The sequence below is a fragment of the Somniosus microcephalus genome, chromosome 6, assembly GCF_052327205.1.
Source record: "Somniosus microcephalus isolate GS21.2 chromosome 6, FLI_Smic_1.0, whole genome shotgun sequence".
NCBI classification, from domain to species: Eukaryota; Metazoa; Chordata; class Chondrichthyes; order Squaliformes; family Somniosidae; genus Somniosus; species Somniosus microcephalus.
In genome coordinates this window covers 19,815,911-19,828,371 of record NC_140992.1, presented here as the reverse complement: position 1 = coordinate 19,828,371, position 12,461 = coordinate 19,815,911, and the positions used below count along the sequence as shown (strand labels likewise).

The 12,461-nt window shown below is 48.3% G+C and overlaps 1 protein-coding gene across 1 annotated transcript in view; it reads right to left on the bottom strand.

The window, feature by feature from the left end:
• Nucleotides 1-5,611: 5,611 nt before the first annotated feature.
• The window catches only part of LOC147115515 (E3 ubiquitin-protein ligase SIAH1-like), a 36,161-nt gene continuing 29,311 nt past the window's right edge, over nucleotides 5,612-12,461 (bottom strand). Inside the window, exon 2 of the mRNA XM_085989813.1 lies at nucleotides 5,612-6,345. Coding sequence (XP_085845939.1) covers nucleotides 5,788-6,345 — 558 coding nt within the window. The 3' untranslated portion in view covers nucleotides 5,612-5,787. The remainder of the gene's footprint in view (nucleotides 6,346-12,461) is intronic.

Genomic DNA, 12,461 nt, shown 5'->3' with positions numbered 1-12,461 from the left:
CTGTGGGAGTACCTTCACCACACGGACTGCAGCGGTTCAAGGCGGCGGCTCACCACCACCTTCTCAAGGGCAATTAGGGATGGGCAATAAATGCTGGCCTTGCCAGCGATGCCCACATCCCAGAAACAAATTAAAAAGTGTCTCCTCCCATTCCATCTACCTGGAGGCACTTGGGGTTACCCCAGTGCTATCAAACAAAAAAAAACTTAACAAAAGTCCCCCCCACCCCACCACCTTGGAGGACACAACCAATAAAGAACTTCAGCTTCTTCTTCTTATCGTGTCCACGGACAGCCTATACATAGCCCAGCCAGAACTGGACACATTTTTGCGCCTTGTTGTTGAATTCGGCAAGATCTGCAACAGTGCAGGGTTCCTCTAACGATGGGCATTGCAGGAGATGTTGCATAGTCTGTGCCTCAGTTCCACATTCACAAGTTGTCGGGCTGGTTGAATATCCCCATTTGCTTAGTGACACCTTTGAGCAACCTACACCGGTCCTAAGTCTGTTAAGGCACTTCCAGATTGCCCAGTTGCAATTAGCTCCTGGGGGAAGGCTTTCATCAAGTAAAATTTCCATCGCTGGGGGTTGTTCAAGACTGGCGAGCCGGTCTTTCCACAAGGCGATGCGGGCTTCAGATGAGGTTGATTGTAATGGAACAACACTGTTCATGAAGCTCTTTCTTGACTTTAGGCGGCTGGGTGTAGGTGTATGACAATGCAGAGGGTGTCTCTCATCTGATGTTTGACGGAGTCGTTCTTTCTTGCTGGCTACCGTTCTTATATCAGGGGGAGCGATACCCGCCAGGATATATAGGCTGTTGGTGTTTGTTGGTTTTAAGCAACCTGTGATAAATCGGCAGCTTGCATTCAGAACGGCATCCATCTTCTTGGCATGAGTAGACCTTTCCCATGCAGGGCAGGCATATTCGGCAGTGGAATAGCAAAGAGCAAGTGCACTGGTTCGCAATGTTTTCGGGCTTGTTCCCCATCTTGTGTTAGTGAGCTTATTCAGGATGTTGTTTCGTACGCTCACTTTTGCCTTTGTCCTCTCGATGTGGTTCTTGAAGGTGAGGCATCGGTCAAGGGTGACTCCTAAGTAGATAGGGTGCTCGCAATGCGTCAGTGTTGCTCCACACCAGGTTACTTTCAGCTGGCGTTTGGCATCACGGTTTCGGAGGTGGAATGCACAAACTTGCGTCTTTGATGGATTTGCGCGAAGATGTTTTCTTCATAGTAGGATTTTAGTCCCTCCAAGGCCTCAGAAAGCGTTTTCTCCATGGTGTTAAAATCAGTGCTTTGGGCAGTGACACATAAGTCATCAGCATATATAAAACGGCGTGTGGCACCGTCTATAGGTTGGTTATTCGTGTAGATGTTGTACAGCAGCGGTGCAAGCACGCTTCCCTGAGGAAGACCATTCTTCTGAATACGCCACCTGCTGCGCTTCCCACCTAGTTCAACATAGAACCGGCGATTCTGAAGTATGCTTTCTAACAGCTCTGTTAAGTGAATGTCTTTTGTCATCTCTAGAAGCTTGCAGAGGAGACATCTATGGTTCACTGTATCGTATGCTGCTGACAGGTCTACAAAAACAGCACCTGTTACCATCCCTTGCTCAAAACCATCTTCGATGTGTTGTGTGAGGTTGAGCAGTTGGCTTGTTGTTGATTTGCCGGGGCGGAAACCTGCTTGCTCTGGAATGATCTTCTCATCTACAGTTGGTGCTATCCTATTGAGTATCAGACGTTCAAACAGCTTATAGGTGTGGCAAAGCAGTGAAATTGGCCGAAAACTCTTAGGATCGGCGGGATCTTTTCCAGGCTTTAATAGTGCTATTACATGTGCCTTCTGCCAGATATTAGGTAGCTTGTGTGTTGCCAGACAGTGGTTGAACAACTGTAGGAGCCATTTCTTTGCTTTCTGTCCAAAATGCTTTATCTGCTCCGTTCAGCTAAAACAAAGGAAACTTATGAACTTAAATGATAATGCTATTCACATTAGCCACCAGGCCCCCTCCAGTCCATGCAGTACCCATCGTCGTGGAATGCTTCAAGCGTACCGGCAGACACCATGTGCTCCTTCTCCAGGGCCACCTGGGCGTGGACAAGTTCGCGGAAGAGAGGCGGGCTACCCCCATGGGTTGCATCCAACCTGGACCTGTGGATGGCTACCTTGCCCAGGCCCAGTGGCAGACCCACAAGTACCCAACCTACCTCACTTACTTCCAGCCAACGTTCCTCTTTTCCTTTTAATGTGTAAATCTTTTGCCTATTTTACTGCCACCATATTTTCTGTTACATCTCCCTCCGATAATTGAAGGGGCGAACTCATGCTGGCTATAGTCGGCCATGGCTCAGTTGGCACTTGCACTCTCCCCTCTCTGTCAGAAGGTTGTGGGTTCAAGTCCCACGCCAGACTTGAGCACAAGATCTAGGCTGACACTCCCAGTGCAGTACTGAGGGAGTGCTGCGCTGTAGGAGGTGCTGTCTTTCGGATGAGACGTTAAACTGAGGCCCCGTCTGCCCCCTCAGGTGGACAGAAAAGATCCTGCGGCACTATTTCAAAGAAGAGCAGGGGAGTTCTCCTCCGGGGTCCTGGCCAATATTTGTCCCTCAACCAACATCACTAAAACAGATCCTGTGTGCAATCTGCAAATTGCCTGCCGGGTTCCCCCGAGCTGTGGCTCAGTGGGTAGCACACTCGCCCGCGAGTCAGAAGGTCGTGGGTTCAAGTCCCACTCCAGGGACTTGAGCACATAAAGCGAAGCCGACATTCCAGTGCAGTGCTGAGGGAGTGCTGCACTGTCGGAGGTTAAACCGAGGCCCCATCTGCCCTCTCGGGTGGACATAAGATCCTGTGGCACTATTTCGAAGAAGAGCAGGGGAGTTATCCCCAGTCTCCTGGCCAATATTTATCCCTTGATCAACATGACAAAAACAGATCATCTGATCATTATCACATTGTTGTTTGTGGGAGCTTGCTGTGCGCAAATTGGCTGCCACGTTTCACACATTACAACAGTGACTACACTCACTAAAAAAAAAGTACTTCATTGCGCTTTGAAAGGTCCGGTGGTCGTGAAAGGCACTATATAAATGTAAGTTTTTCTTTCTTTTATTACACCAGTAACTACACTTCATGCCCTATTCACGGCAACCTAGAAAACACACAAAAACTTCAAAACATCCCCCAAAAAGTCAATAACTCTGAACAAAAATCAGTCCTGTAGTTTAGGACACTGAGAATGCAGTGGGGAGTGGGTCTGTCCATCACTTATATAGGCAGAAGATTGTGGTAAAAATTGCAGGGATTTTCTCTCATTTCTTGCAGAAACCTTGTGGACAAGTACTACTAATCCCTGTTGCAAAACCTCATTTATATGGTTGTCACATTGACACGGAGGTGCTCATCTTTCCCCAGTTAACATTAGCACGTTGCCCTGCAGTTCATTCTGGGGACTCTTCTACTGCTCCGCCTCCCTCTCTACTTCACACTGGCATCAGTTCACTCAACCCTTCCCAATATCAATGCTTCCCCTTCCCATTATTCATGATGGCAATGGCAATGGCTTCTATTCCTGCCCTTGTACCACTACCTCTGGAATACTCCAAGGATCTATCCTCGGCCCCCTCCTATTTCTCACCTACATGCTGCTGCTCGGCGACATCATCTGAAAACATGTCAGATTCCACATGTACGCTGATGACATCAAGCTCTACCTCACCACAAGCTCTCTTGACCACTCCACTGCATCTAATTTGTCACGCTGCTCATCTGACATCTAGCATTGGATGCACAGAAAATTTCCTTCTTTTAAATATCGGGAAGACCAAAGCCATTATCTTCAGCACCCACCACAAACTCCTTTCCCTAGCCACCGATTCCCATCCCTCTCCCTGGCGACTGTCTGAGGCTGAACCAGACTGTTCGCAGCCTCGCCGTCCGACTTGACCGAGCGGAGCTTCTGACCCAGTATCTTCTCCACCACCATTGGTGGCCGAGCCTTCAGCTGTTTAGGCCCTAAGCTCCGGAACTCCCTCTCTACCTCATTTAAGACACTCCTTAAAACCTCTCTCTTTGATCACCTGTCCTAATACCTCAACCTTGAAGCTCACCTTCAGATCGAGGAACAGCACCTCATCGTTCGATCAGGTACTTTACAGCCTTCTGGACTGAACACGGAGTTCAACAATTTCAGATCATAACCTCTGCCCCCATTTCTTCGGATGGCAACTGTTGGTGACTATCCCCATTTACACCTCCTCTCGACCCATCTTTTCTTTCTTTACTTGTCCATCTCTTGTCTTGCACCATCATCCCTTTTGTCATTTAATCACCCCTGCCTTCCACCCTATCACAGACCTTCCCCTTTGATCTTTCCTCCCCCCCCCCCCCCGCCTTTCGCTGCCTCTGCACTTGCTTAAAACCTGTTACAACTCTAACCTTTTCCAGTTCTGACGAAAGGTCATCCACCTGAAACCCTACAAGTGCAACTAGAAGACACTTCCCCAATGAGGGACTGAGACATACAAGATCCCAGGTCTGATCGCCAGTCTATACAGAGTTGGCTGGCCTCAAGATAGTGTGGCACAGGGGTTGGACAACTGGTCTCAGTTCTTCTAGGCCAAGGAGGGTTAAAGTCAGCCAGGCTTCCCATTCCTGACTGCTATCTATGTGACCCCCTGCACAGACTTGGCTCCACTGGTAAATTACCTACCAACACTCACCATCTAACCTCAAACATGAATAACTACTCGAGTGCTGTGCCAGAGGTTGCCCACAGAACCAAACCCATAGAAAGCAAAAGCCCCCAGAGTGACACTACAAGAATGGTGATCCAAGGTTAAACCCCCAAAAGGCTGTGGATGCCAGGACAATTGGAGCTTTCAAGACTGAAATTGATAGATCCGGCAACCCATCGATTTTAAAATTCTCATCCTTTTTTCCCCCATATCCCTTCCCTGGCCTCGCCCCACCCTATCTCTGTAATCTGTAATCTCCACCAGCCCTACAACCCTCCAAAATCTCGGCGCTCCTCAAATTTTGGCTTCTTGCGCATCCCCGATTTCCTTCACTTCACCATTGGCGGCCGCGCCTTCAGCTGCCTCGGCTCCAAGCTCTGGAATTCCCTCCCTAAAACTTTCCTCTCTTTCCCCCTTTAAGTCGCTCCTTAAAACCTACCACTTCGACTAAGCTTTGTCACCTGTCCTTGAATCTCTATGTAGCGCGGTGTCAAATTCTTTCCGATTACGCTTCTGCGACGCGCCTTGGGACGTTTTTACGACGTTAAAGGCGCTATATAAATGCAAGTTGTTGTTGTTGATTTGTTAGGTAAGGGTATCAAGGGACATGGAGTTGAGGTCCAGATCTGCCATGATCCAATAGGATGGCGGAGCAGGTTCGAGGGGCTGAATGGCCTACTCCTGTTCCTTACATTACCAGCAACAGGTCCATGGCAGGAAGGTAGACAATGAAAGAGTCACAATGAAAAAAAGAGTGTATACGAGTGCAACAGATGTCGTTAAAGGCGGATTACGGACAGCGTGTGATGGGCTTACGATTAGTGAGCACTAGAAACGTGTGGGGGAAAAATAAATCTAAAAATGGCAACCGTTCTGAAATATATATTTATTTAAAAAAAGCTATTATGGCAACATAATTTAAATAAATTGGCACAGTCAGTAAAGCTTCGCAATGATCTCGTGTCTAATCTAGAGAAGACGGACAAAAAGAAATTAGCAACAATTCTTCACAACATTGGTAACCCCAAACACCACATAAATATCACGAACAGCAAGTCGATATGGTCACATTAATTCCCAGGTTGCCGTTGTCGGCAAAGAGGTGCGCAATGGCCGCGTCGAAGACCAGGCAGTCGCTGTTCATGATGGCCGTGGCCACCCCGTCGTGAATAGACCGCGGCGTCGCCTCCCACGTCAGGCGCCGGCGGTTGCCGTTCAGCTCGAGCCGGTAGGCAAAGTTCTCGGCCTGCTTGCGGGCGCCGATCAGCAGCACGATGGCGAAGAACTGCTGGTGGCCCTCGTACTTCTCCTGCTTCTCCAGCACCAGCATAAAGTGGCGCCCAAAGCAGGACTGCATCATGACCCAGTCCACCGCCCCGGGCAGGTTGATGTCCGTGGCCAGGAAGACGATGTCCTCTCCTTGCAGGGTGGTGATGCTCTTGTGGACGTGCACCAGGTGGGACATCACCTGCTCCAGGGAACCCTGCCACTTGCACGAGGCGCCGGGGCAGGGGCAAGAGTACGGGCGGTACTCGCAGGCATCTTCATGGTCCGGCTTCTCGGTGTGATGAAGGGTCAGCAAACATCCGGTCGACGCATACTGGAAGGAAGGACAGGAAAAACAAAAAGGTTTAATGACAGCACCCTGACCCTCTCCGCTCCAAGTATAGGAACGCGCCATAGATTGGCGTGCCTCAGTTTTACTGGATATTGCTCGAATGGGGCATTAAAATGACTCTCAGCAACTATTGCCTGCTCTCCACATTAGATAGGGAGTGAAAAACTAGGACTCTGTTTTGTTTAAGTGATGAAATCCAGCCGACTTCTCCCTATATTTCTACAGAGAACAGAATTAAGGGTTTATTGATAACAAGAGGAAAGAACCCCCCCCCCCCCAAACACCAGGGCTCAAAGAGTAAAGAAAGAACTTGCATTTATATAGTGCCTTTCACGACTTCATGACATCCCAAGGCGTTTCACAGCCAATTAAGTATTTTATAGGAAATGCGAGAGCCAATTTTGTCCCACAAACAGCAATGAGATAAATTAACAGATAATCCGCTTTTTAGTGATGTTGGTTGAGGGATAAATATTGGCCAGAGCACCGAGGGAGATCGCCCCTGCTCCTCTTCGAAATTGTGCCGTGGGATCTTTTACGCCCACCCGAGAGTTTAATGTCTTGTCCGAAAGACGGCACCTCCGGCAGTGCCGCACTCCCTCAGCACTGCCCTGGGAGTCTCAGCCTGGATCTCTAGTCTCTGGATTTGGACTGTGAACCCACGACCTTCTGACTCGGGAGGAGAGAGAGTGCCAACTACCGAGCCACGGTAAATCACCCCGGTAGCGTGGCACTGAGGCATACAGGCTAGGAGAGTCTTGAGTTTGATCCTCAGCCCATGGAGCTAGCTGATGAAGCAAGGGTCGGGCACTAAAACTGGCCTCAGGTTTCAAGATTCAAGATCATTTTATTGCCATATGTAACTAGTACAATGGAATGCTTACTCCCCACTCACTCCCACAATACAAGCATATAAATATAATAAAAGCAAAAAGTAAAAACAAGTATAAATAAAAACAATAAGCAAATAAGCAGAAAGTATAGCAATAACAGTCCAAGTTGCAGGATATGATGAATAGTGCAAAAAAGCCTCAATTACCACTGGAAATAATAGTAATGTAATATGATAAATATATGGTAAAATAAGTATAATCTATATATTTACATAAACATATAACTATAATATATGGGGCAGTGCGGTTGGCAGTTCAGTAGGCACACTGCCTGTGGATAGAAACTGTTCTTAAACCTGCTGGTCCTGGTTCGGATGCTGCGGTACCGATGTCCGGACCGCAGGAGGGAGAACAGTTTGTGCCCAGGGTGATTGGGGTCCTGGATGATGGAGCGGGCCTTGTTCCGGCACCTGGTCTGGAAGATCTCCTCGATGGACAGAAGTGCACACCCGATGATCTTTTCTGCCGTATTCAAAACTCTCTGGATGGCTTTCTTGTTCTGTGCAGTGGTGTTACCATTCCACACATTGACACCACTTGTCAGGACACTCTCTGGTGCCGCGGTAAAAGTTCACAAGCCACTGTGTGCTTATGCCGCATTTCCTCAGGCGCCGTAGAGGGTAGAGGCGCTGGTGTGCCTTCTTCAGCATAGCCTCAGTATTATGGTTCCAGGCCAGGTCATCAGAGATCTGCAGTCCCAGGAATCGGAAGCAACTGACAACTTCCACTGGTGTCCCGTCTATGCTGATGGGGCGATGGTTCCCTCGGTGGCTTCTGAAGTCCACGATGAGCTCCTTAGTCTTGGCAACGTTCAGGGCAAGGTTGTTGTCATTGCACCATCTCATCAGCTGGACTATCTCATCTCTGTACTCCGTCTCGTCATTGTTGCTTATCAGGCCAATTACTGTGGTGTCGTCAGCAAACTTGATAATCCGGTTGTTGCTGTGTATGGCTGTACAGTCATGTGTAAACAGAGAGTACAGCCAAGGACTGAGGCAGCAGCCTTGTGGCGCTCCGGTGTTGAGAACCAGAGTGGATGAGGTGTTGTTCCCTATTTTCAACCACTTGAGGCTTACCAGTCAGGAAATCCAGAATCCAATTGCAGATGGGGGTGCCCAGGCCGAGGTCCCTCAGTTTCAGGACCAGCTTGGAGGGAATAATAGTATTAAATGCAGAACTGTAGTCAATGAGCAACAGTCTGACGTAAGTGTCCCTCCTGTCTAGGTGTTCCAGGGCAGTGTGTAGTGTTAGGGAGATGGCATCGTCTACAGGCCTGTTCGCCCTATATGCGAACTGGAACGGGTCCAAGGAATCGGATATGATGCTGCTTATGTGTGTCATGACCAGCTTTTCCAGGCACTTCATGGCTATAGATGTTAGAGCCACGGGACGATAGTCATTGAGGCCTGTTACCTTGGTCTTCTTAGGTAACGGCACAATGGTTGTCTCCTTGAAGCACACTGGTACAACAGGCTGCTGCAATGAGATGTTAAAAATGTCCGTGAACACAGGAGGCAGCTGGTCTGCGCAGGTCTTGAAGACACGGGGTGAAACCCCGTCTGGGCCGGCTGCCTTCCGTGCTTTCACCCTCCTGAAGGTTCTCCGGACCTCGGATTCAGTCAGCTGTAATGTGTAATCCTCTGGGTGGCTGGGGGTTTTGATGGCCGGCTCAGTGTTCTCCCTCTCAAGGCGAGCATAAAAAATATTCAGTTCGTCTGGTAGGGAGGGATCGGTGTTGGTGACTCCCGCTGAGCTCCCCTTGTAGTTGGTGATGGCCCTTAGTCCCTGCCACATGCGTCTGGCGTCGGAGCCCCTGCCGTACTGAGACTCTAGTTTGTTCTTATAGTCTCTTTTTGCTGTTTTGATAGCCTTTCTGAGGTCATACTTGGCCTTCTTGTAGAGTTCGGTGTCCCCTGATTTGAAAGCGGTACGCCGTTCTCTTAGTTTGTTGCGGATGTCTGAGTTCATCCATGGTTTGCAGTTAGGAAATAAACGGACAGTTTGGTAGGAATGCATTCATCCACCAGTCTGTTAATGTATCCAGTAACGTGGCCTGCATACACATCCAGGTCTGGGTTCTTGAAAACACTCCAGTCCGTTATTTCCAGCCCGCCCTGCAGTTGTAGTTCTGTGTCCGCTGTCCAGCTTCGCACCATTTTTACTGTTGTGGGTGTGCTCTTTAACTTCTGTTTGTAAACAGGAAGTAGGAGTACGGAGACATGGTCTGACTTGCCGAAGCCCGGCCGAGCAATGGCACGGTAGGCGTGCTTTATTGTTGTATAGCAGTGATCTAGAGTTTTTTCATTTCTTGTCGGACAGGAGGAGATGTGTTGAAAGTATTTCAGCAATACTTTCTTTAAACTAAGCACAGCCGAGAGGGGACGGAAGGAAGAGAAGAAATCAGCAGGGTTACAAAAAGTTTGCAACAACAGCTTGCATTTATATAGCGCCTTTAACATGATTAAAACGTCATGTCGCTGTCTTAGAAAGTCAATCTATGGATGAGTCCAAAGTACCATTCTGATATTGAACCTCATTTATAGCCTTGGATTCCACGAGACAGGCATTTTGTGAACTGGCTTCGTGTGTTTACACTGCTCGAGTCCAGCTACCTTAACCTGGTGGCAGAATCACTGATCCAGATGGTCACTGGATATATTTTGAACACGTACTTCTCTACTGCTTCTGTGCGAAAGCCCCATAACACGTCCTTCATAAATGGTAATTTTCCAACAAACAATTGCAGTTGCCCCTTCGACACCCAACTCTACCTCACCACCACCTCTCTCGACCCCTCCACTGTCTCTAAATTGTCAGACTACTTGTCCAGCATCCAGTACTGGGCGAGCAGAACTTTCCTCCAACTAAATACAGGAAACTTTCTGGTATCCGGCACGGACGGGACCGAGCTGGTGCCGGTCCATCAACAATGCCGGAGAATCGAGCGCTATAGTTAAAAGATACGGAGCTCAGCGCTCCGTCTAAAGCAACAAACCCTGTTGCTCAACAGCTTCAAAACAATCAGCACAGCTTGCAAGCGTCTCTGTAGCTTAGCAACAGCTTCAGTTAGACGCTTGCACAGCCAGAAATGAGTAAAAAAAAACTAAAAGTAAAAAAAGTTATCTGAACCGACTCCTGAATTTTGCCGGTTAACTGACATTTCCGGTTATTTAGCGGCCGGTTAATCGAAAGTTTCCTGTATTGGGAAGACCGAAGCCACTGTCTTCGGTCCCCGCCACGAACTCCCTTCCCTCACCACCAACTCCATCCCTCTCTCGCTGGCAACTGTCCGAGGCTGAACCAAACCATTCGCAACCTTGCTGTCCTATGTGACCCCGAGATGAACTTTAGACCACATGTCCGCACCATCACCAAGACCGGCTACTTTCACCTCCGTAACATCGTCCGACTCCGCCCCTGCCTCAGCTCATCTGCTGCCGAAACCCTGTAAATCTAAAGTTGTTGTTGTAAAATCCATTCATATTGAAGATGTGAGTAACCAAATAAAAACTCCGCAGTTTTCCAAGGAATACAACTCACTTTCTCCCAAGTGCGTGCATACTGACACGTGCTTCTAACAATTTTTGCGCATGTCAGAAGGTTGTGGGTTCAAGAACCACTCGAGACTTGAGCACAAAAATCTAGGCTGACACACCAGGCAAGTACTGAGGGAGTGCTGCACTGTCGGAGGTGCCGTCTTTCGGTTGAGCTGTTAAGCCGAGGCCCTGTCTGTGCTCTCTCTCAGGTGGATGCAAAAGATCCCATTGCACTAATTCGAAGAGGAGCAGGGGAGTTCTCTCCGGTGTCCTGGGGCCAACATATATCCCTCATTCAACATCACTAAAAAACAGATTACAGGAAACTTTCGATTTACCGGCACCTAAATAACCGGAAATCTCGGTTAACCGGCAGAATTCAGGAGTAGGTTCTGGTAAGTTTTACTTCATATTGTACTTGCCTTCCTCGATCTGTTGCTGTGCAAGGGTGTGGCTGCAGCTGTTGCTAAGCTACAGAGATGCTTGGAACTTGTGGCCAATTTTCTGAACTTGTTGCTAAGCAACAGGGTTTGTTGCTTTATACTGAGCTCTCAGCTCTCCGTATCTTTTACTATAGCTTTCGGTTATCCGGAATTTTTGATGAACCGGCACCACGTCGGTCCCGTCAGTGCCGGATAAAAAAAAGTTTCCTGTATCTGGTCATTATCACATTGCTGTTTTGTGGGATCTTGCTGAGCGCGAATTGGCTGCTGCGTTTCCAATAGTGACTACACTTCAAAAAGTACTTCATTGACTGTAAAGCACTTTGGGACATCTGGTGGTCGTGAAAGGCGCTATAGAAATCTGAGTCTTTCTTTCTTTCACACGTCATTTGAAGACGTTTCGGGTGACTACGCAGCTTTAAGTAAAAGCACAAGAAAGTGAAAGCACAAGTGAGCCTGATGTTATACAGTCTACTCCTCTTAATTCAAAGTCCGCTAAATCAAATGACTGGATAATCCCAATTAAAGTTACTTTCGCTTGCACTTTCAATGTCGCTCATTAATTTGCGTTACTGGATCAAATTGTTTTTGTGCAAAAATAAAACCCCTCTGAATTAGACAGTCCACCATCAGTGTTGCAACGAGTGCTAGGAACAGTCGCATGCCATAGCACATTCCATATGGCTGTGCCCAACATCTAATTCCGATGGTGTATTTATACCTCGTGCTGCAGCTTTGGGTGGGGGGGGGGGGGGGCAATGTTTTAACATAAGCGCACGAGTGAAGCAGCAGCGAGAAGCTCCCGGGTTTGATGCCGCGTTCTCCCATCTCAGCCAAGCTTACCGCCCTCGACTGCTATCCGGCGAAGCTAGCTGGAAAGTGTGACCCCGCCCTCCCCGCTTGCTAACTAGATATGTTGGCTTCTGTATTTTACATTATTCATAGACGTGTCTTCGCTCCCCAAATGGTGAGAAACTATCAAGTGTTGGTGTTCAGAGGGATTTGGGTGTCTGTGTACAGGAAACACAGAAAGTTAGCATGCAGGCAGGCACAGCAAGCAATTAGGACGGCAAATAGCATGTTGGCCTTTATTGCAAGGGGGTTGGAGTATAAGAGTAAGGAAGTCTTGCTGCAATTGTACAGGACTGTGCACAGTTTTGGTCTCCACACCTAAGGAAGGATATACTTGCCTTAGAGGGGGTGCAACGAAGGTTCGCGAGATTGAT